We start from the raw sequence: 26,082 nt of genomic DNA on the forward strand, positions 1-26,082 counted from the left end.
AAAATGTGACATTATTCATCATATTTCCACCCTGCCTCAATGTAAACATCATCCATCTCTGGGGACAATTCTGTTTGCAGATCAAGGTTATTCTGACATGCACCAAATGTGACCCTTGTCAAACTTCTATCTTAATAGCTATTGACATAGGTTCCTTAATATGTACCAACTGATTGCATATATCAGTCTGGATATTTCTTTTGGTAATTATTTTCAAGATATTCACGATTTTCTTGGGTAATCAATGGAGATTGTTATCAAAGTAAATAACTGCGTTTGTTACAATTGGAAAATACAAATGGCATAAAAACTAATTGCTTGAGTTAAATAAGAAAAGAAACAACAATACAAGAAATCTACATAACAAATTAAGGATTTGTTTTTTAAATTTATTCAAATTACATCATCATCATTATTATCAGCATTCCTCCCATCATCAAAATGTATCTTTGTCCATCATGAACATGTGAGCTGATTGGGGGGAGGGGGGGGGCTGTCATTATAATATTGTGATAACACAACCCTCCATCTTGTGCTAGAGGGAGGTTATTTCGATCCACATGAAATCCATTCCACACATAAAACTTTTTTTTTTTGTAAAATTGTTAACAGAATTTCGATGACATACGAAGCAGCAAGATTTCAAGAAATGCACACAACAAATACAAATTAAAAATCATTTATTGAAAAATGATTTTTAAACAGGTGACATTAAAATCTCGGCAAGATTTTTTTTTTAATTTAAAAATTTACAAAAAAAAAAAATAAAATAAACAGGTATGAATCTTTTTTTAATTTAAAAAGCAGGTATGAATTTTTCCCCCCAAAGTTAATGTTATATGCCATACCAACTTGTTTTTTTGTTATTTGGAGGGGCGGGAGGGAGGGGTCAGCTAAAACCACAAATCGCATTTTATTTTTAGAAATTCTTTATACCATCCAGAGTTTTTTTGTTTTTTTATGGGGGGGGGGGATTCTTAGAAATGCATGCCTCTCTGAACAGTCAAATTGCGTAAATTAGTCTTGATTTGAACTCAATTTGCTGATTTCATAATCTATGAGGGGATCTGTTAAAACTAGCTGCTGCAACCTGGACAAATACGGGTGCTTAAAGAAAAAGCTTAGTGAAATGAATTTGGAGGGGAGTTAGGGTAGAGGAATCATTCATATAATAAAGTTTTTGGGGAGCAAGCCAATATCTTGGAGACAAAGGATGGCAGCTCGAGCCCGGCCATTTTTCTTGCTGTTACTCACCATTGTTGGTTGGTAGGTGACATTGTTCACCGTCACCTGAAATTAAAAGAGAGAAATTCTTACAATTTTGTTTTGAAGGATTCAATGAGTCATGGTTGATAACAGCTTCTAACCCTGCATTAGTCACCTGGCCGTTCCAAACATAGTTAGTTCCATTAGTGCTTATATCTACAAATTTTCATTCCCACTGGAAAAATACAAAAATATAGAAATCACGACATCATACCTACGTTAGTTAGCTGGGGTGACTGGATACCCCAGAAGGACAAAGTGACGTCTTCCTCCACAGAAAACTAAGATACAACTATGCCATACCACATGTGCTATACCCTCACTGAGTCAGGAGAGTACTGGGAGGGAAGAAAAGAAGTTGCCAACTAGGAATTATGAGAACTTAAGTAAAATTGGGGTGACAAAACACTCCATGGACTAACGCAGGGTTAAGAAATGATCTAAGGGGAGATAAATCATGCCGAAGAACTTAATTACCTCCCTTGGCTATTCTTGTTATTTAAAATTCTGAAAGGATGTTATAAACATCATCATATACAGTTTAACATGTCTTACATGCTGGTATGTGTTAGATGGTTTGTAGAAATTGATTTTTAAACTAACTTATCTCTGGTTAGGTCTTCATCCCTCTTTCAAATCCATCTTTATCATTTCCTCTCATATTTTTTGACAATATGATAGATAAGCCTTCCCAAAATTTTTTAAAGACCTGTTGGTTCCCCATCACTTCACTGGGTTAGCATCAAAAATGGCATCCGGCTTATAAAAACTGTCTCGATTAAAAAACATTACTTCCAAGGAAACGTGACCCAAAATAAGTTTGGAAGTCAATTTCTAAAAGCTGTCCAACACATGCCAGCATTTCAGTAACTTCATACCTCTCACTTTCACTTTTTTTTTTTTGTTAGAGGTGAACGAGTTTAAAAAAAAAAAAAAAAAAAAAAAGACTAAATCAAACAAGACAAAAGTGCACGCACCTTAAACATAAAACTTTTCTTATGATCTGGTCCTTTTTCTTCAACTTGTTGGAACATCGGTGTACCCCATTTGCATTTGCTGCATAATTCCACCAATGCCGATACTGGATGTTTTCCTGGTAAAAAAAAAAAAAAAAAAAGGTTTATTTAAAAGGTAATTCCAGACAAGAAATGTAAAAAAAAAATACAGATTATTTGCATTAGCATTTTTTTTTTTTTTTAAATAAGATTTGCACTATTTCTTTTTTAAATAAGATTTGCACTATTTTTTTTTTAAATAAGATTTGCACTATTTTTTTTTTAAATAAGATTTGCACTATTTTTTTTTTAAATAAGATTTGCACTATTTTTTTTTTAAATAAGATTTGCAATATTATAACGTTCTTGTTTCGTCAAAAATTGGAGAGGAATGTTGCATTTTTTAAATAAATAAAAATGTTTATCTTTTCAAAAAAAATTTTAAAAATGAAAAAAAAAACTAAAACAAATGAAAACACCACACTCTCCCAACAAATGAAAACACCACACTCTCCCATCAAATGAAAATAGGAAAACTTAATATCGGAATAAAATTGAACAATTTACGATACTCAGTCAAATTAGGTTTTATACCAAAAGATATTAAATTTCCATGTAAGTTCTTAAATCAATTGTTGTTTATGGTATTTTCTTTTTAATGGGGTGTAGTATGCTAAATAGTCCTCAGTTTTGGGATTGTGTTATATTAAAAAAATTCTAATTAGCCAAAATTTAGAAATGGTGCACTTTCTATCACTTTCACCCTCTCTCTCCCTATATTCTTTAACCTTCTATTCTTATTCTGTAACTGGTCTAACACTCTTGTTCTCAGCGTTTCTCAGTTTATTAAGAGTCATAAAAAAGTAATAAAAAAAGGAAAGAATAAGAAATTGAAATGATTCGTTATAAATCAAAGAGAACCAGAGGCAGTAAGAAGAGAGAGAGACAGATTGGTTGGTTGGTTGGTTGGTTGGTTTTGTTTTACGGCATATCAACCCTTTTCAGGTTATTTAATGCCGAATCCAAAGATTTTGAAGAAAAATTTTTAATAGAATATTTGTTGTTTTCAAGTCAGTTTCTATTTAACCCACACTTGGGGCCCTAACAGGTACTACCACTCCGGGTCAGAGTGGACCTGGGAGCAATGGCAATTAAAGGGTGGCTCCACACTCCCCAAAGCCCGCAAGCTATGCCTCACCACTGGATATAGTTTAAGGTCATATCCAGGACCGAGAGAGAGATAGACAGAAAAGAGATAGGCAGAGAGAGAGAAAGAGAGAGAAAAGGGTGATTTTAGATTTTATCCTTAATATTTCTCTGGCATTATATTTCTGAATTTTCGAGATGAGGATTGATAACTTGTATCATTCGGACTACTGTTCTCATCTGGAGTGTTATTTGCACAACCACAATGACCCATGGTGTAACAGATGAAATACTAGGTTAAATTAAGTTATAAGTGTTACTCTTCTGGAGGCTGAAGGTTTAGTCTTCAGTGTGGACGATACTAAGAATATAATTGCAAATTATTTAAGAGTTTTACTTAGTCACGGCTAGTGGTCGGACGATTAATCGGAATCGGAATCGTTAATCGTAAGAATCGTGTATTTTGGGAGGTATCGGAATCGGAATCGCATCGTTAAAAAATACCTTAATTTGCCGATTCCTTCATTACGATTCTTTTAGTCTGATGTTGAAAAAAAGAAAAAAATGTCCTGATATTTCTAACCGCAAGAGAGAAATGTAGCATGTTATAAAAAGAAACCAAAGAAATTCATTACTAACAGGGCAATGCTTAATGCCCCCTCCCTTACAAGATTCATTCATTCAGATCTATTGTAATCAAAACTACAAAAGTGTTAAATTGAAAAGAAGTATGCAGGGCTCTATATTGCGAGTAAAAATTTAAAAAAATACGCTTATCTTTTTGGTGACTGTTTTTTTTTTTACTAACAAATCTTCTAATACTGAATGAAAATGCTTTTTCAACTTATATTTTCTTAAAATAAAACGAGCAAAGTCAAATTATTTAAACAGTAAAAGGTTTAATAGAACAATATAATTTTTTTCTTTTTTTTCAAAGAAGGCTTTTGAAAGAAATATCTCTAAAATGAAATTGATCACGTTGTATTATGTCGCAAAATTTTGAAATTTGGACCAAATGAAAATTCGTTGAATTTCTTGAAATCTTTTTTTAACTCTTTGGTCTACGACTTAGCAAAATTACCAACTAGTCACTCAGAGCAGTTTTATTAGTGAGGGTCAAAATCGCAGTGTCTTTTTTTTTTTGCCTAAGTCACCATCTAGGTGTCACCAATTTTTTTAACCCTCCTACACTTCAAAGAGTAAATACAATATATACAACTAAAAAAAAACAACTTTTAAATGCTGATTCTATTTCATGAAAAATTCTTTTAACTAGAAATTAAAAGATAGCTGACTGACAGCAACAGGAGCACTGGTTAACTACTAAACCACGTGGAAAGGTGGGGGGGGGGAGGAAAAAAGGAAATTAAATGATGATAATAAATTATGATAATCGTCTTTGAAAGGCACTAAACTCCTAAAATTTACTTCTTTAAAATTTAAGGCGGCATTCCCCAGCGATTTTAAAGAACTCTCTCTCAAAAAAAAAAAAAAATTAAAAAAAATAATAATAATTTTTAAGGTTTGGGAAAGATATATTTATTATAACCGAATTCTTGTATGAAGACTGGATCTACTTTATTGGACGTTAATTTGTGAGATAAGTAATTTTTCAATGTTTAATATGTTTTTAAAGTTTCAATTATCAATTAAATGTTTTTAATTGCGTTTTATTTTCAATTTATTTTAAAAAAACAGGGTTTAAAATGTATTTTTCAAGGTAACAAGCTTCGAAAGACGTCTAATAAAAAAAATCACTAAAGTTTTAATTTCGACAACCCTGAGAATTTAATTATTAAAAAAATATTGAAATGTGACATTTTTTTTAACATTTCTATTAGTTCAATTAATTTTCTTTCAATAATTCATTTCACTCAATAAACTTCACCATTTTTTGTTTTGTTTTGTTTTTATCTTTTTCTGTAATTTTGGTAATTATTTTTGCTCAATTTTATCTAGTATTTCATTTGTTTTTATAGTGGTATCGTTTTTATATGTGTTCCTTTGATATACCCTATTTCAAAATTAGTTTTGCTAAACTTATTCTTCACGTTAGAAACAACGTGTAAAAGCAATGAAAAAGTAAGAAAAAACAATAGGTGTTAACTACACTTTGTGAATTATGCACGTTCATTTATAAATTATTAAATTAAATATTTATCTTTTTTTATATTTAATTAGTATATATTTTCTTTCTCTTCCGCAATATTTTTTTTATTTAATTCATTAAATCTGTTAATTATGAAATTTTCTTGTTTTTGTTCTGTTATATAAATTCTATTTTATTTGTTTTTGCTCTGAAGGATTAATTCTATTTTCTTTGTTTTTTTTTCTGTATTCCAATTAAGTAAAATAAATTTTCTCTAAAATAAATTTTGCTAATTTTTCCGTTTAGTTTACTATATAATAATTTTATTTAAACCAAAACACGACTGTGTAGGCATAAAATATCTCTTCCAAAGTTAGAGAAAATATTTGGGAACTACCCGACCATAAGTATAAATCTACCTGGTATATTTCAAAACAATAATTCCCTAGGAATCGGAATCGTACTTGGTATCGGAATCGTTAATCAATATTTTCCTGGAATCGGAATCGGAATCGTATAAAAATTAGGAATCGTCCCAACACTAGTCACGGCTGACCGAACGAGAGTACGCCACCCCTTTGGATGAAATAAAGAATTCCATTCGAAATTCCAGTTCCTAAGGTTCCCAAGTCCAATGCAATACAAGATCTGAGAAAGGTCAAAGGTTACATTGGCTGAATTATTGCGTAAACAAAACTCAAGATAAAAACAATAGACCGAATAATCCAAATAATTAACTGGCTTTGCAAACTCACTTTTTCCCTCCGATTCAAACAATTTAACTCAAGCTCAATGGGTGACCCAACAGGTCGTATCTTTTCCAATTATCATTTTGAAAAAAAACAATTATTACATAGAAGACATATCTTTATTATTACAATTCCATTCGTAAGTTTTAATCTATTTTATACAATAATTTCAATGAGAATTTTTTAAAATGCCATAAATGAAGTTAGCACTGATTATATTTTCAAACATTAAAAATTCTCATCAGGGACGATATTTCAAATTGTATGCGAATAGATAACACATTAATTCTAGAGAAAAAATTTTTTTTTTAAATCTGAGTCAAAAATCTCAACTTTTTTCATTTAGACAAAAAAAAAAAAAAAAAAAAAAAAAAATCGAAAATAAAATCTGTTATTTGAACTTTTCATTTTTTTGTTTCATTATATTTCAGGCGAAATTGTCAGAAATCAAGGGGTCCCTCCTCTTAGTAAAAGCACTTGATTTCTATATATTTCAGATACATAGATATTAGAATATTCCATGAAAGTTCTCCTTTACCTCTTAAACATGGAGTTAGTAATGAAGCTGAAAACAATTTTCTTTTCTCTAATTGACCATGTAAATATGTTATAGTATATCTTTCTTGTGGTATTTTTGAATTCCAGCACAAGAATTCATCTAGTCTGGTGGAGTACCCAGCTTCGTGTGGTTACTCGAGGTATTAGGTTGGTGCAAAAATAATGTCATTATATATATATATATATATATATATATATATATATATATATATATATATACACATATATATATATATCTGATAAAATCACATTATTTTTGCATCACTCTAACAACATCACCTGAAGATGCACCATTCCTCGTAAAAGCCAGTGTTTGTTAACCATACCGAGGAGATTTATTTGGGCCGCAAATACTAAGTGAATTTGAATATTTAGCCAAGGTTTACTTGTAGGGAAAAGTATCCTCAAGCCAGATTATCCTGACCAACCCCTGTCCAGAGGGATTTTAGACACTCGAGGATAGTGTTTAGTAGGCATTCAAGTTCTCTCCTTCTCCAGACTACAAAGTAATATGAAAATCGAAAACTCTTGAAATAAAATTTAAAACATTATACCATTTGAAAACAACTTTGTGGTAAAAAAAAAAAAAAAAATTTTTTTTTTTTAAATGGATTCATACCTGCAACCTCAACGGACAGTGATTTTTTCGGATCTTCCCCTTGCGATGTCAGGCCTAAACATAAAAAAAGGCTTTAATGAGAATTATTCCAATTAAGGGAAATTCAAAGATTTATTAAAATTTCACCAGGATAATCCAAATCAAGATGTCGTCGTGGTAGTGGAGGAGAAGATTATTTTTATTCATAAAATGCACACGGATGAAGAAACGAGTCATTATTGAGAAAAACTGTTCTCAACAGAAAATAGTGATAAAAAATAAGTTACATTAGAAAGTGGCCATTTTGGAAAGGAAAAAAAAAAATCAATTCTTCAAAATACCCCCATATTTAAAAAAAAAAAAAATTTTTTTTAATTAAAATTAAGAAAAATCTGAGTGTTTCTACACTATTGGGACAAAATTTTGTAATCGATAAATGGAGTTTTCAGATAATAAACAATGGTTTCTAATGATTTTTTTGTGTCAATTCTAATAAATTACAATGGTAGCTTCCAAATTATGCAATCAAAATTACCTGAATATTACTGAATTAACAAAAAAACAACTTTAATCGTGTTAGCAGGTGAAAAGTAGCAGCCATCTTGTTTAAATCGAAACTGAAAATTACCTTCCATTTTGTGTCTTATGATCGTTTTCATCAAATTCTATTTTTTATTTTCTTTAATAAATAATTTTCTACCTTATGGATTTTCGTAATTGTAATTTATTAGAATTGACAAAAAAGGTCAGCAGAAATTTTTAAAATACGAGGAATACGCAGATATCATTGTTTTCATGTGAAATTCAGTTTGACGATTTCATCCTTATAGTGTAGAAGCGCCAAAATCTGCATGATATGCATACTTGTGACAAACCAAAAATATCATATTCCAAAAATCACAAATTGATCAAGTAGTTTATGATCATTTAAAGAGTGACTGCCATTTTGAAAAAAATATCAAGGGAGGTAACTCAACAATAATTCAAACTTAATAGATTTATGTTATAATGTTTATGAATTCCTATTAATCACTTTTCTTTATAAAAATAAAACTACTTAATCAATTTATGTGAATTTTGGCATGTGATATTTTTTCATCATCATGTGTACATATATCAGATTTTTCCATATTTTTGTTCTTTAATATGAGGAAATTCTGAACAAGAACAAAAAAAATCTTAGAATCCCATCCCACCCCATTAAATTGAGCCAAGATCACCAAACTATCTTTCTCCCTCAAATCTAAAAATGCAATTTTTGTTACCTTTTCTGTCAACTTTGACATTGACTGTGATCGGTTCTGTGGGGCCTTCATTGTGTTTGCCCAGGCCCTCTCCCTGGCGCCAACCCATTTTCTGAAGAAGGTGCATCCCGATTCCTCCACTCACCGGGGCGGCTTTTTGCAATTGTTCCTGAAGAAATTATAAAGACACGCGCAAAGGGAGAGTTCGCGTGTGAAAATGAAAAGCCTAGAATTAATAAAACACTTAAAACAAAATAAAAAATTTAATAAAACACTTAAACAAAATAAAAAAAATTTTTTTAAATTAAAAACAAAATAAAAATTATTCGATGATCAACATTTCTGGCATATTTCTCGAAGTATTTCATCGTTGCATTACTTCCCCTGTTTTCTGAATGGTGACAGATCATTTGGTATCCCTGACGAAACATCTTCCAACGGATATTTAAACTGAATAAATTTATCACATTCTTACAATTATTATTATTAGCAGTAATTGTATTTGTTGCAATATTTTTTTTTTACTCATAATGGGGTATGGTCTCTCACAGTTGGGAGATTCCATTTATAAATGCTGCTGCTAGGAACTGACAAATTAATTCGCGTTCCGTTCTCAACCAATCAGAAACAAGAATTGCTCCATGAAAATTAAACCTATTTAACAAGCTTGTATATGTTCTTTTTGTATCAACATGAGACGTATCCTTTACTCTTTGGCTGCAAAATTATAAAATCCAAGACCTGTACAGAACAGCTGTCTACTGAGAACTTGTCATCTTCAGGACTTGTATAGAATCGGAAATTCTTCTGAAACTAAACAACTCAAGTAAGTGGGGTTTGCATTACTATACACAGATTCGAAAAAGTTGTCAAAAAACAAATATATAACAAATAATTGTTATCAAAGGCAAGGTAAGTTACTTTTCTACCTAACTGGATAATTTTTATGTGATTTTATTTAATGTAACATGTTTATTCAGCTTGAAAAACGTACAGTGTTTACTGATGTATTGGAAAATTAAAAATGCCACCCGACTCTGATGAAAACGGTAGGTTCGAGAAAAGGAGTTAAAAATAAAAAACTAGACAAAATACTGGTAGAAACTCGCTCAATATATGTTACTGTGACATAGGCCGAAATATATTCGTTGGGTTTTTAACAGTGTTTTGTACAGTTTTTTTTTATTTTTAACTCTTTTTCCCAAATTTCCCTGTGTTCATCAAAGAGTCTGACACCATTTTAAATTTTCCATCGGTAAACACTATGTTTTTCGAAGTGAATAAGCATGTTATATAAAATAAAAACACTAAAAAAATATCCAGTTAGGTAGAAACGTAACTATCTTGCCTTTGATAACATTTATTTGTTATATATGGGGGGGGGGGACAACTTTTTCGAATCTGTGTGTACGTATAGTAATACAAACCCGTAAGTGGAAGTAATATGGCGTAAGAATGATACTTTTCTGTAAAAAAAAAAAAAAAAAAAAAAAAAATTATTTAAATTTACTTTTAATGTTTCACAGGAAAAAGAAAGTTAAAGATTACAAGAAATTAATATTACACATATTTTAAATAAAAGTAAAAATTGTTCACAATGTACTAATTATTTTTATATAAAATGTTAAATAATAATATTATAAACATAATATCTGCTGGAAGATGTTTTGTCGGGGACACCAAATCATCTATCACTGACTAGAAAACAGGGGAGGTAATGCAACAATGAAATGTCTGAAGAAATATGCCGAAATACTACAATTTTTTTTTTTTTAATCCTACATTCACGAGAAGCAAAAGTAAACATTTCTCGGACTGCTTCAAAAGAATTTTTTCCTGCACAATTATATCAAACGAACAGTCTTCAAATGAGCACACGGGTGCATACAGGCACATTTTAAATACCTACCATGTCTGGTCACACTGAGAAGCTGTTATACAACAAAACAGCTGATTGTAGATAATTATATCTTAACCACAGGTTAAGCTCTCTAAAAGGGCGAAGTAACAATTTTCCTCTTAGCAGCACTTTTTATAATTTTCCACTTAGCAGTACTTTTTATAATAAGAATTGAGTTCTTTCAGTAACCGGTAATGGAAACAAATATAAAAACATAATAGTGCTTGTTTAGAATTCATCATGGAAAAAAAAAATCTGTATGCTGTATGTACCCATGGCAGAAAGAAAATATATTCCAAAAATCACATAAATTAATCAACTAGTTTTATTCTGAAATAAAAAAAATTTAAAAAATCAAATCTTATGGCTAACTGAGGAGCCACTGTCTCGTAATGCCATCTTAAAAATAGTCTTAAAAAATAAAAATAAAGAGGGGGGATAATTTGAAATTTTTTTTTTTTTTTTACATGGGGTCACCACTAATCAAGGCCCAAAGGCCACTCAGGGATAAGGGTTATTGCGTGTACAGTAATCAATGAGATAGTATTGTAGTAATCATTAGTATTGGGGTTTTTGATAGAGTGTCTTACTTAAAGGGGCGGTTTGTCAGGAGTTTGTTTATGTTGGACTTGAAGACGTCCAAGTTGTAGTCAGGTGGGAAACAGGCAAGCAGCAGAGAGTTCCACTGGCGTGCAGTTCTAAGAAAGAAGCTTTGCTCATGGAATCTATGTTTGGATTTAGGCACAGATAAAGAGTGGGGGAAATTATTGACAGTAGTTTCAGCCAGACGGGTGTTTCTCGTGAAAGATTGGCGAGGGGGGACGAGGGATTGGAGCTCAGACGAGCACCTGCCATGGAAATAACGATAAAACAAAGACAGGCTCGCAATGTCTCTTCTGTGGGAGAGAGGTTGCAGAGAAGAGAAAAGGGCATCACCCACTAAACCACGAAGTCTATTTTGTACTCTGTCAAGGCACGATAGGCTGTTTTTAGCAGCTCCTGCCCAGATGTGGCAGCAGTACTCCATCCTTGGATGTACTTGGCTTTTATACAGATAGAGAATTGCATTAGTAGTGAGATATCTTCTGGAGCGGTAGAAGGATCCCACCATTTTCCCCTGAAGTCCCATTAATTGCTTAAAAATTTTATTTATAAAAATAAATCTACTTGATCAATTTATGCGATTTTTGATGTACAATATTTTCTTTGCATCATAAGTACATACATTATATTTTTTATTTTTGCTTTTTAAATATAAGGTGAATTCTGTACAAAAGCCAAGATAATGTCTCTTTCATGGTATGCAAGGTGACGTAGGGGTATAATTGCTGATTACAGGTTTCAAATCTTAACTTGAAACATTTACCATACTGAGGAACTGTGTTACAACGAAACAGTTATCAATAAATGACTATATAATTATTATTTTATAAAAAGTGCATAGAGTGCAATAAGACCTGTATTGGTAAGATTGAATGGTAGTAACAGTATTTGTGGTAGGTTTCACAGCAGACTTTTGTAATGTTTGTAAGTACAATTAAAGTATATCATTAATTTTCAATTCTTGTATTTTTAGGTTGGGCAGTAGACAGACATTTGTAAGTAGAATTAAAATAGATCATTAACCTTCAATTAAATTCTTGTATTTTTCCATAAAATATATTTAAAAGATATTTCATTTACCTCCTCACCAAGACAAGATCAGGTGTGAGTTTTCATGAAAGTGTTAATGTGCAATAAACTGAATTTGAACGAGGCACATCCACTTTTTCGGGCTTTGTCAGATATTTTTTAAATTATGAACCTCTTGAATTTTGCGGATCTTTCGCCTTCTTGGTATAGTGACTGCCATCACTATTGTGTCATTAATTTAAAGCCATTGCACAACCATCATGAATACTTATAATTATTAATTGCCAATAGCATATCAGCAATGGTCATGCTCATTTAAAAAATGGAGACCATAAACGACTGCTTTTATCCATACAAGATTTTTCCATCGATAATAAAATGGATTGTTTCTTCGCCACTGCACCATATGTATATAAATAATTTTTTTTAATGCCTACTAGTGCTTCATCCTTCCAGAATCATTAGTGCAGGACGTTATGATTGCTGCTGGTTGTGGGATTCGAACCCTGCAATGAACATTTATAAAGGCTTTATTAAATGTTAATCTACAGTGATCAAACGACTGGGAGGTCATGATCGTGCATATAGGCCAACTGATTGACCTTTCACAGGACAGTGCTGAACTATTAAGAATCTTACTTATTAAAGGAGTGGATATAATTATAATTAATGTTTCAGCCGTCCAGAATCGTTAGTGCAAGAAGTTACGATTGCTGCTGGTCGTGGGATTCAAACCTGCAATTAAACCATCTTTGTCTCCATTAGCAAGGAACATAAATAACCCCAGGGCAACTGACAACTGCAACAAGTGAAATTATATATATATATATATATATATATATATATATACCTTAATATTTTTTAACCAAAATTTTTATATATTAAAATATTAAAATTCGGTAATATTCATATACCAATAAAAATTAATTGACTCAATTATTAAGTGTCATAATTATCAGTTTTTATAATCGAGCACGCAAATAATATTTTCGCAAAATCAATGACATAAGTAGAGGATGAAGATAAATTTTAATTTTTCAAATTAGCCTTTTAATTAGAATTCCTTCTGAAGAAATAAAATATCAAGCAAAGCCAATTATGAGATCATAGATGTAAACAAAACTGGTACGAAACTAACAGACTGAAGAGGATATCATTGGGACATAAATATAAACAAGAATTTGAGGGTGTAGTTTAGTATTTAGAAAATGAAACATAATTTGGAGAAGAAAAATAATTACTTAAAAAAAAAAAAAAAGAGGTTTAATGTAATATTAAAATAGGTAATTAACTGAAATATAATTTAAAAATTAGAAATACAAAAATGGAGCAGTTTATAAATTGCATGACTAATGGAAAATAAAACAAAAAAAAAAACAGAGTGAGGTGGAGGTAGGTCCAACAGCTTGTTCTCTTAAATAGAGATTGGAAGTATGTTCATATATGTATGAATAGTGCGTTTCGCCGTCTGAAGAGCGACTATTTTGGAATATTTTTGAATAACAATGTTTGAAATCGTCCGAATGATCACAAAACAATTGTAACAAATATGAAAATACACATTATGATAATACCATTTTTTATTCTTATTGTTTTGATTTTTTTAATATATATATATATATGCCCCTCACACATTCGTGAGTGCACACCATGGAAAGTGAAATTGTGAATTTTAAAGATAAGGCACATCTTTGATTACTGAAAAAACTTGGCAAAGCTCAAAAAACAGACTTTATAAATCGTTAATATGTTTTGTACATTTTGTCCGCTGTCAATCTTTCAATGTGATTCATATCTTTGCAAGGAAATATTACAATGTCTTTTATCCTTGATCATATTCTTGTAATAGAAGATACTACTCACAAAAGCGGTAGCACCTGTTTCGCCAATCAGGTGACAGGATAGATGAAGGAAAAAGAAGAACAGAAAACCTTAAGTTTGTCGATGGATCCTTTATATACATGCGTCATTAATTTGCATATGAGGGGAATAGCGACTATAAGAAAGACGAATTGGAGAGGACAGAGAGTTGAGTTTTTTGACAACCAATAGAGAGCATAGACGTTTAGAGTTGGTGTTGTGAATTACAGTTTAAGTTAAGAGTTGGTACGAATAGTGGCATTGGTGAGAAGGAGTTCCGAAATTGTTTTTTTTTTTATTGACAATATTATTTCAGTTTCTCTTCCTTATGCAGGCTTCTCAAAGTTTTATCTTTGACACAATTTTTAAAACTTTTCAACTGTGACAATCATTTAATTTGTTTTTGTTTTTTTCAAAAGGAGTCACCACTTATCAAGGCCCAGAGGTCACTCGAGGATCAGGGTTACTGAGTGTAGTCAATGGGACAATATCATAGCAATCATTAGTAGTGGAAATTTGGTAAATTGGATTACTTAAAGGGACAACTCATCAAGAATTTGTTTACATTGGAATTGAAGATGACCATATGGTAGTCAGCTAAAAAGCAGGGAAACGGAAGAGTTTCACAAGTGTGCAATTCTAAGAAAGAAACTTTGTTCATGGAATCTATGTTTAAGTTTAGGCACAGATAAAGAGTGGGGAAAATTAGTTAAAAGGAGGTTCTCTGTACGCAAGCTCTCGATATAGCTGGGTAAATACAATCCTTACACATTTCTACACAATTTTTTTTTATCTAACAAGATACATACAAGTGAATGGTTGTCATTCCAAACAGGTGAATGCGTGCAATAAAGTACATAAAAAATCTTTTCCCTGGTCTGATTTTATTTCTCCTGTATGTCAAAGATCTGTCAGATGAATTAAGTGAAAAGATGCAACTCATTGCAGGCAATGCAAAACTGGAATCACGTAGATGCAATTCTGATCAATTTCAGTATAATCTCAACAAGGATCCGTGGCATAGTGGATAAAAAGTCAATTTGTGAAAAGTTTTTAAAAAATAAAAAGATTTTAATCAATTTATTCTTTAAATCTCCAACCAAAATTTAACTTTATAATGATAAAACTTATCTTCAGTACTTATGAAATATCTGGTATTCAGAGAAAACTTATTTCATCAGATCATGAACAACTTATCGATGTTTATTCACTAACAAAGAATCGTTTGTTTATTTTTCTTCTTGAAGTAAATTACAAACTACAAATTTAAATCAATCATGTCAAGAATTCTCAGATTCTGTTCATTTTTCTCTTCTTATACAAATTAAAGGAATATCTTTATGATTGAATGAAATTGGTTCCAACATTACTTCAAAACAATTTTATATTAAAGAGACCTCCAGAGCACTTCTAAATCTAATCTTACCAAGTTTCTTTCCCTCTCATTATAGTTTAAAGAGAAATAATATAATTACTAAAAGATTCCAAAGAACGATACTGTATTTGGGAGGGGGGGGAGCAAATTACTACTAATTACATTGAAACTGTAACAATTAACCCGACAGACCCTCTGCTAACAAAATCAGTTGATCCTCAAGAATAAGTATTTTTTTTCTAAATTATAGATATTATACAGCCAGGGCAATGCTGATCAAAAAAAGTATAGACTTTGCAGATTTTCAGTCCCTCAACACACCTCAACCCCCCCCCCCAACACAAATTTGCATCTTTTTGTATGAATAAAAAGTCAATTTGTAAAAAATCTTTAAAAAGATTTTATTTGTTAAGTCTCTGACCACAATTCAACTTTATAATGATGGAACTTAGTCTTTGGCACTTTTTAAAACATTTTTCTCAAACCAAACAAGTTGAAAATAACATGAGCAAAATTTTCTAAGAAACTTTTGCTCACAAAAATTCAAATTATCAGAAAACAATGGAATGCAAAAAATATATTTTTTTAACCATTTTTGGCAAAAAATTAAAATACATTCATTACTGAAAATAAAAACAAGAAAATAAAAATTAACTAAAACCAATTCTTAAAAAAAAAAAAAAAAAAAATCAAAAAAAAAATCTCTGAATTTAATAAACAAAAAGAATGGATTATTTCAAGGATTTTTGAAGGTTTCAACAAAAAAAAAAAAAAATGGTATTTTACATAGTTTATTTATTTAGCCTTTCATGCTGCTCCAGTTTGTTTTAGAATTCCCTCCAGAGGTAAATCCAACAATCCCTAAATATAGTCAACTCAATAATCTACCATATTGAATATGACAACATAGAAAGTTATTCTGTTATTCTTTTTTAGTTTTTGAAACCCACTGATATCTTACATAGATGGCAACATCATTTTCCCTTATAAACATCCATAATTATTCCAAATTTGGTTCCAAAGAGCTAAACGAATCTCTCATTAACAATGCAGCCATGCAAGGGTGGAAAAATGTTTTACTGCCAACTCAAAGTAAAAATTAAAATTTTTTAAAACTATTTCCACTGTTTGAAAGCATTGGCATTTGAAAAAATATAAAAGTAGTTCAGAGATCAAACAAAATGTAAACTTTTTTTTTTGGATAAACATTTAAATTCTTTATGGAACTCACACCCTTGGCGTTATTTAAATTCTAATTTTCAATCCATATAAGAGTCTTAATCAGGAAAATACGGACAACTTATTTTATTTTTTTTTTTACGTGGCACGCTGTTATTAAGCAGACGTAATCTTCTTATTGAAGATGGAGACCCTGCCATATGTCAAAAGTTCAGTGGTTTTGAAGACTCCCATATGGATCAAAAATCACAATTTAAACAAATGTTTATACAAAAAAAAAAACAATCTGTTTCCTGACTGACCTTTGAACCACCATATATCTCCACCTCAAGTTTCAATGCACTCAAACAGCAGAAATACTTCTACAACCCAACCACAGGTGCACATCAAGGGACAAAACCACTAGATTCAGATGCACAAAAAATCTTTATCTTCAACAATAAAAACATTAGCGACACTGCACTATAATAGCGAAATTTTCTATATACACCAAATATTGCCAGATAGTCTAAAAGATCATGTGAGCATGACTACTGGCGACCACCCTTGGTAATTGAGTACTGGAAGTAAGGGGTAGAAACTGATAACTGACAGAAGGGTCTTGAAGGTTAAATCCTTGGTATATGCAGGTACTCAAAGTGACCAAGGGTTGAGTTTTGCTTTCCTCTTTTTAGTAAGCAAAAAAACAATTCTGCAAGAGGCGGCATAAAGGTGATTCATTCCTATCCGGCTGATACAACGAGCAGATAAATGAAAATGAAAATAATGGAATCGTAAGAAATATGTTATATTGGTTCTTGTATTAAAAACAAAAATAAAGAAAAATGTATGGTGTATGTACCCACAGCAAAACAAAAATATCATGCTCCAAAAATCACATATATTGATCAAGAAGTTTTACTTTTTTTTTTTTTTTTACATAGTGGTCACCACTTATCAAGGCCCAGAAGCCACTCAGGGATAAGGGTTATTGCAAGTACATTACGTTAGTGTGGAGATTTGATGAAGTGTTTACTTAAGGGGGCAGTTCATTAGGAATTTGTTACCGTTAGACTTGAAGACATCCAAGCTGTAGTCAGGTGGGAAGCAGGCAGACGGAAGAGAGTTCCACAGGCGTGCAGTTCTAAGAAAGGAGCTTTGTTCATGGAATCCACGTTTTGATTTAGGCACAGATAAAGAGTGGGGGAAATTTTTCACAGTGGATTCAGCTAGACGGGTGTTTTTCGTGAAAGATTGGCGAGGGGGGGGGGCAGAGATTGGAGTTCAGACGAGCATCTGCCATGGAAATAACGATAAAACAAGGATAGGCTCGCAACGTCTCTTCTGTGGGAGAGAGGTTGCCGGGTAGAGAAAAGGGCATCCCCTACTAAGCCACAAAGTCTATTTTGTACTCTGTCAAGGCAGGATAGGCTGTTTTTAGCAGCTCCTGCCCAGATATGGCAGCAGTATTCCATCCTTGGACGTACTTGGCTTTTATATAGATAGAGAATTGCATCAGTAGTGAGATATCTTCTGGAGCGGTAGAAGGATCCCATCATCTTTCCAGCGACCTTGGCAACAGACTTTATGTACGTGTTCCATTTCAGATCAGGAGTAAAGCTTGTCAAAACACGGGGCCTCTCCCAGACGAGAGCCATCCATCCCAATTGATGCCAGATGGGGATAAGAGCGTTGATGATGTAAGGATAGGAGTTTGGTTTTAGATGCATTAAAGGTAACCAGCCACGTCTTCCTCCACTGAACCATGCGCTCAAGATCAGAGGAGAGAGAATCAGAGAGAACTTTGTCATTTACAGCCTTTGATGTGTTGCCGTAGATGGTCGTGTCATCACCATAGATGTCAACGAATGATTTAAATATGTGTTTAGGGAGGTCATTGATGTAGATCAGGAAGAGAGTTGGGCCCAGGATTGACCCCTGAGGGACTCCAGCATTAATACTGCAGGCCTCTGATTTTTGTCCATCGACCACTACTCTTATGAGCCTATCGGAGAGAAATGATTTAATGATTGAGAAAACATTTCCAGTTATACCGTAGCTGGAAATCTTCGGAAGTAGACCCTTATGCCATACCTTGTCGAAGGCCTTTGATATGTCAAGAGCAATTGCCCTAGAAAGGAAGCTTTTGTCAAGAGATTCACTAATCCTGTGAGATATAACTGTCAGCACATCTGCGGTAGATCTTGCAGAGCGGAAACCATATTTCTTTTATAAAGAAAATCATTTTTAAGCAATTAATGGGAATTTGTAGGCATTACAACAAAAATCTCACAAGTTTGAATTATGTTGAGTTATCTCCCTTCGTTCTGTTTTAGACTGTTTTCAAATTAGCTAATAAGACAACCATTATTCTGTTACTTATAAAATTTGATTTTCTTATTTAAAAATAAAACTGATCAATTTACGTGTTTTTGGGAATATGTTTGCATCTGATCATGGTACATACATTATACAGTTTTTTTATTTTTTAATGCGATAGGAATTTTGAACAAGAAGCAGTATATTTCATAAGGCAAAAAGATGTATTTTTATACATGCCATTCCTATTCAACTGAAGAATTTAACCATCTTCTGTTCCAGTCATCTTCAATATCACAAAAAAGTAGTAAACAGTCTTACTTGAGACGTTCAAACCAGCGACACCAAAGAAAGGTTTTGTAAATCAAAGTTATAACATGGCCACAAAACTACAAACAAACTAATAAGATTTCCAGTCAAAACTAAATATATTTAGCCGTCAAAGCTAGGTAGATGGAGAAATAGACCCAAGTGAAGCAAGGAAGACTGAGCAAATCAAAGTAGATATGATACGGCATACAGGGTTTAGAAGATGCAGTCACTTTTATGGTAACACAATAGCGCCAAGAACATGTCCGGATGTTGTTGAGCGTACTCCGACTATGATAGTTTTATATTTGTACATGATAAAAAGTGTTACTCAATTTATTTCCAATTTAACAATTGCAAGTTTATGAATAGATAATAGTGCAAGAGTGATGTTCAATTATTCCTTTCATTAAATTGTCCCTTTTTAAGAGCAAGTGACGAAGGCAGAGATCAATTTAGTTCTAGTCTTAAGATTGGATGATGATGCCGATTCAAAAGGAAAAAAAAAAATTTTTTTTTTAAATGCATTTTATGTTAAAACACTATCACATACGTACTTGTTATGTCAAAATTAGTGAAAATTCCAAAAATTATAAAAAATGACTGAGTAAGAAAATAATTACAAGTAAAAAAATTATGGAATTATGGTTTTATTGTAGGTGTTAGATTTCTATTTCGTATGACAAACTGTTTTTTCAGTTAAAATAAGCCAATTCAAATGTTAAAAATAGCGAATAAAGAATTTTTTTGTGTAAAAATAGTTCTAGCAGACATTTTGTTCAATCATTTTTCATAATTTTTTTTTAAAGTTTTACTAATTTCGACATGCCAAGCAAGTACGTAATTATGCTTTTATTTAAAATGCATTATATTTGTGGGATTTTTCCCCCACTTCCACAAACACCAACGATTAGCTCCCATGCCCCTACCCTGCTGAATATGAATTTTATGGATTAGAAAATGTTGGATGATTCCTGCAACACTATGAATCAAAAGTTGTAGCTATAGGGAGAGGATTTCTAAAACGTTAGAATGTATGGTTATAGTCAGCTAACATACTTCCTAACTTCCAGTGTGTCTGCTACCGGAAGCAAATCAGTTCCTTCACTTTTACTGTTCTTAAGTATTTCTATTATTTTGAAAAGTTTCAAAGTGCTGAAGGGGATAGAGAATGGGAGGAAAGGGTTTCTCTGAATGGATGGCCCAGCAGCTGACGTCTTGTAAGAAGAAGAAATCTGGCCATCAGACAGGAAGGAAGAGACGCATTTGGCAATGAAAGCAACCTGAAAAAAAGAAAAGGGTTTATAGCCAAAAAAGTGGGACTGTTTGTGTTACAAAGAAAACTGGCATGTCTTGGGAGAATGGAGATAGAAAATGGGCCATTGGAGGATGGAAAAACAAAAAGTAATATTCTCAAAAATATAAAATAAAAAAAAAAATAGAAGTTATATAAAAAGGGCAAGTTTTGTGAAGTTTTCTTATCAATTAAAAAAAAAAAAAAAAGACCCAAAGGAAATGTCATTCTGGCACATAATGCCATGTCATGACCTCTGAAATGTTTTTAGGCAATATGTGCTTGCGAGTTGAAGATAGAAAATCAGTTTTACTGTTTTCGCATATAATTTCCAGAATTGCAAAATCTGGAAATGGCTGTCAATCTGATATGAAATATCTGGTATTCAGAGAAAATTTATGTCATCTGGTTACAAACATTTTAACAAAAAATGGGTTTGTTCTTCAAGAAAATTACAAACTACAAGTTTAAATCAATCAATCAGGTTGAGAATTCTTCTCAGATGCTCCTGACTTCTTTTTTTTTTATAGAAATCGCTCCAAGCAAAGTGTGAAGCCACTTGATGTAAGGAGTTAATAACAAAAAATGATCACTGAAAAAGCAGGAGATGCCTATTACTCTTAGTCTTTAAAAGACAAAGAATATAGGTAGGAGGAAAACAGTCAGCAGGAAGAAAGTTCCAGAAGCGCAAAATTCTTGTAATGGGAAGCTATATAAGGTATCAACACAGTGACTAGACTAAGGAGTAAAATGAGGCGGAACAAAAGACACTTCTGGAGTATCCATGTTTTAATAGTATTTATAAAAAAAAGACTGAAACTAGCAACATCGTATCTGTGAGAGGTTGTAGAGAAGATAAATCGGGGCCAATCAAATTATAGGTATGTTCCTACACCTTATCCAAAACCCTCAAATGAGACAGAGATTTGTTCCCTCCAACCATCTGTCAGACATTGCTGTTGGTGGGTTTTTACAATGGCACCCTCAGAAATAAATATTTATCCTAAATCAATTTCACATTTATTTTTATGTGAAGTTTTATTGTGGATATAAAAAATTAAAAGAATGAAAAGTTTAATGGCAAAAAAAAAAAAAAAAAAAACATTAAAAGTTTAATGGAGAAAGAAAAACTCAGAAATAACATTAGTTGTGATAGTTTTGGGGGGTATCAAATTGTCAAATTTGCTGATTTGAAAAACCAGGTCATCAAAAGCAACAGAACTTCTCAGGGAGAAGCAGTAAAGAAGGGCATTAAATCTTAAAAATCTCTAATGAAAAGTAGATTGTGTTCCTTCTGTGCATCCATATAAGTAAAAGACAACAAAGACAACAGTGAAACCACATTTTTTTTGTTTTCAAAACAGATGCATCCCACAAGAGTAAAGAGAGAGAGAGAGGAAGAAAGAGAGGGGAGAAGGGGATAGGAAAAAGAAAAGGGGGAGGGGAGGGAGAGCAGGGGAGAAGGGAAGAGAGAAGAAGACGGGAAAAGAGAGGGTGAGAGGGGAAGGGGAGAAAGGGGGAAGGGGATAAAGGGAGAGGGGGAGGGGATAAAGGGAGAGAGGGGGGAAGGGGATAAAGGGAGAGAGGGGGGTGGGAGGACACAGAGGGAAGGGGTGAGAGTGGAGTAGATGGGAGGAGGGGAGAGAGAGGGGAGGAGTGGGCTCAAGGGTAAGATATGCCAGTTTCCTTGATAACACAATGTCAGTCCCACCTTAAATCCGATCGATGATACTGTGACGATGGCTGTAGTCGTTTTGGGACTGCTACAGGTATCTCTTCGGCCGCTGGCAAGGGGGGGTAGGTCAGCGAATACAATCGATGATGATTCCCACTACGAATGATCTGGGGGGGCCCCGGTGGTGAGGTGACGAGTTCGTCGGCGACGGCTTTGCTGGATGATGCTGCTGACACCACGGCTGCTGCTATGACTCGGGCTGCGGCCGATCAAGAGGGGAGACAACTCAACGAGCAGCGAGTGGCACAACATCAACAGAGAAGACCTGAAAAAGTAACTAAGACATGGTTCATGTATTTGTCGTGCTCCATCTCAAATCGAGGCTCACACGCAAGAAAACACGCACAGCTGCACCTCAAATGCACACACACACACACACACACACTTATTAGACTAAATGTAAGTTATTGATCAACTTTTGTTTCTCTACCACTTTTTCCTATATACTTTAATGACATGAAATGCACACTAACATAATTTAGTTCTGAGATTGAGTTATATTTCCAAAATAATTATGTTCTAATTGTACTGTTGAAGCATAATTTACGATTAACTGAAACAACTCACTTATCTCTCTCTCTTGGCTATGTGTAATGTTGTGACTCTTTGGCTGTGATCATAACGTAGTCCGAGAGACGGCATGTTGCTGGATCAATTACTATGCTTAGAAAAATAAACAATTGGATTGGAAAAATGTGAGTGACAGCTCGTATAATAATACCAAGAAATGTTAACTTGGAAAATAAAGTTAAACAAAGTTATGAAAGACTTTTAGTTTATGTAACTAAAATGAATGAGTCGTTAGCTAAACGCCCGGAAAAAAAAAAAAAACGGATGACTCAGTGGGGGGGGGGGTCTCTCCTTATGATGCAGGGAACAGCGTCTCCTGAGGCAGCCAAGATGTGGAGACATGATCTCTGAAAATGCCAGCCGGAATTGAGAGAATAAATGCACAGGTATGTGTTGTCTGTTCACAACTGTTGCATACATGTAATATACACACACGAGACGATCCATAATATATATATATATATATATACATACTACATGCATATATATGGTATTGGATACAATATAATAATCAATAGAGAATTAGCTCTAACAAATATGAAATCTGGATGAATTAAAATATATTTTAGCATATTTTATAAGGCAACACTGGGTGACGTGTTTTTTATTTTTAACCAAAAAAGAACAAAAAAAAAGTTTTTTTGATAAAGTCTGGTAAAGGCCAATATAAAAATAAAAATCACATTTTAAAGAAAAGGTTTTCTTGTCATTGCTTGTTTATGCTTTTGTTTAATAAGATTTCTCTCGATACCTTTCTCAAATACACTTCATACACATGCACACGATTTCAGAAAAAAATTTAGCAGCCAAAAAAGAAATTAAATTAAACAGATTTTGTTGTAATAAAAGACACAAGACAACAACAACAAAAAAAAAAAAAAAAAAAAAAAAAAAAAAAAAGAGAAAAGATTCCCAAAAGAAATGATTGAACATTTTTTTGGATTTATGACTGGGTTGGAGAGGGAGGTTGATCAACCCAAATTTCTCAATATTTTTCCCCAAAATAAATTTTGATTTGGTAATGCATTCGTTTTTGCCGAAACAATCGCTTCTTATTAAACCACCCCCTTCCTACAACCCACCCCACTCCTCATGCTGTGCTGTCAAAGATTTTTCTAAAATAAACATCATTTCTTTTGAGGCATTTCTCCAATTTCCAAGACAAAGAGATGGAGCAAAACAAATACAGAAAAAAGAAAAAAAGAAAAAGAGAAGGGTGTGGGACATGGAGAGGATTGATTTGGTTGTATTTCTTTCTTTTTTTTTTTTTCAGGAAAACAAATGAAGGTTGGGGATTCGAGTTCATAATATAAAAAGAAAAAAACGAGAGAAAAAAAAAAAAAAAACAGTGAATGACACGAGCGATTGAAAGTGACAGTTACCTTTTTGGCCCAAGCCTGGAATCGTTTATCTGGTCCATTGAGTTCCTCCTGGGACATCACTTTGGCTCCTGTGCTCCCTGTGAACTGACCAGGAAGTTGTTTCGACTGAGCCCAACGATTAACCTGGGAGTCAAGAAAAAAAGAATAATCAAAATGATAATCAGTTTATTGAAAAAGAAGAGAAAAGGAATTTCTAGGCGAGAAATCATAAATTAAAATCCAAACGTAACAAACCATAATTTTAGCACCACCAACATCCGCTAAACAAAAAAAATAAATAAATAAAAGGTTACTATATGTACACATATCTAAGGCAATAGCAGAAACCCTAGAAAACGATCTTCAGGGGCCGCATGTGGATGGTAATATTTAATGCTATTAAGACTAAGCTTCTTTCCTTTAACAACAAAAAATCTTTGCAACCAATGATCGCCATGATAACTAACACAACCTGAGACTCCATCTTTTAAACTCCTCTGCTTAACATCCATAGGCAACATTAATTAAAATGTATAAATTGAATATTGAGGATATTGCCAAGGCTGCTGCAAAGAAGGTAGACTCCCTCCATCATGCTAGAAAATTACTCATGCCAAAGAGACCCCTATATATTTACAGTTACAATATGCCTAAGCATGAAGTATTATTGCCACATCTTGACTAGAGCATCTACCACTAGTTTCTCACTCTTAGACAGGGTCCAAAAAAAAAAAATAAAAAATAAAAGTCAAAAAGTCAAATCTAATCAACTATCAGCCAGGCTCCAATTCTTATCCCATCATCACAATGTTGCATTCCTGTGCCTGTTTTACAAGTACTTTAATGGAATGTGCTCTGATGAACTCGCATACATACTCCTGACTAATCTGACAAGCAGCAAAATCCCACCCCTTTACTGTTGAGGTCCCTAGATGCTAGAAAGCTTTCCACTCAAATAGTTTTTTCACTCAGACTGCTAGATTTTGGAATTTCCTCCCTGTTTCCCACTTCCCTGATTGTACTGACCCGCTTTAACATGCATGTCAGTACAGTTGGGGAAGCAGGAACCTGGAAGAGAAATCCAAAGTCTAGCAGTTCTGGGGAAGAAACTGTTAGAGTAGAAGGCTTTCTGGCATCTGGGGGTTTCTACAGTGTAGGAGTAGGATTTTGCCATTTGTCGCGGGTATTTACACCTAGGGGGTACAAGCACTTATAGTTCCTCTGAGCATATGCCATGAAAATACTTGTAGGATAGGCAGAGGGATGCAACATTTCAGCGGTGGGAGAGAGGCTGAAGCCTAGCTGACAGTTCGAAACCTATTAGGTTAGCAACTCTTTTGAACCCCATCCAGCACACCAGCCCAAATGTGACAATACTCCAAACATTGGCGAATGGTGTCCTTATAGAAGTACAGGATACTTTCAGGTATAAGTAACTTTCTAGCATGGTAGAGAGAGCCCACCCAATGCTCTCAATGTATCTATTCCAAGTCATGTTCCCCAGTGAACATTAAGCTGAGGAGTTTGAACGAGGTACTTTCATGTAATTTATCATTAGCCATAGCTGTTGGTGGTTGAGAAGGTTTCTCGTAATTATCAAAGGAAAGAAGCTTAGTCTTGGCAGCATTGAATGTTACCATCCATTTTTGTCCTCATTCCACCACAGACTAGAGGTCTTTCTTTAGGGTTTCCAATATTGCTTTAGATATGTGTTCATTCGTTTTTCCCCTCATGCCTGCTATAGAGTATGGTGTCATCTGCAAATATACCCATTTCAGAGACAATTTTATCAGGGAAGTCATTTATGAATATCAAGAATAATAACGGTCCAAGGATCAACCTGAGGTACACCTTCATTTATATCATAAGTTTTTGGCGTACATCCTTCGAGGACAACTTGGATAACTTACAACTTACTTAAGGA

At 33.1% G+C, this 26,082-nt stretch overlaps 1 protein-coding gene across 4 annotated transcripts in view; it reads right to left on the reverse strand.

Annotated features, from left to right (window-relative positions):
* Positions 1 to 355: 355 nt before the first annotated feature.
* The window catches only part of LOC145249455 (uncharacterized), a 146,593-nt gene continuing 120,866 nt past the window's right edge, over positions 356 to 26,082 (reverse strand). Inside the window, exons 10-16 of one of the 4 annotated variants that reach the window (XR_013863532.1) lie at positions 24,180 to 24,302; positions 22,204 to 22,504; positions 20,258 to 20,481; positions 8,667 to 8,814; positions 7,423 to 7,476; positions 2,244 to 2,359; positions 912 to 1,290 (exon numbers count right to left, since the gene is read on the reverse strand). Coding sequence is in view for 1 of the 4 variants with exons in the window: in XM_080111021.1 (XP_079967147.1) it covers positions 1,165 to 1,290; positions 2,244 to 2,359; positions 7,423 to 7,476; positions 8,667 to 8,814; positions 24,180 to 24,302 (567 nt within the window). In the remaining 3 variants the exon portion in view is untranslated. Of the gene's footprint in view, positions 1,291 to 2,243; positions 2,360 to 7,422; positions 7,477 to 8,666; positions 8,815 to 20,257; positions 20,482 to 22,203; positions 22,505 to 24,179; positions 24,303 to 26,082 lie in introns of all 4 variants that reach the window. The other 3 variants (XR_013863533.1, XR_013863531.1, XM_080111021.1) reach the window with 3 other exon arrangements.

The sequence above is a fragment of the Euprymna scolopes genome, chromosome 28 (assembly GCF_053919585.1).
Source record: "Euprymna scolopes isolate OS-2025 chromosome 28, ASM5391958v1, whole genome shotgun sequence".
In the NCBI taxonomy this organism is placed as follows: Eukaryota; Metazoa; Mollusca; class Cephalopoda; order Sepiida; family Sepiolidae; genus Euprymna; species Euprymna scolopes.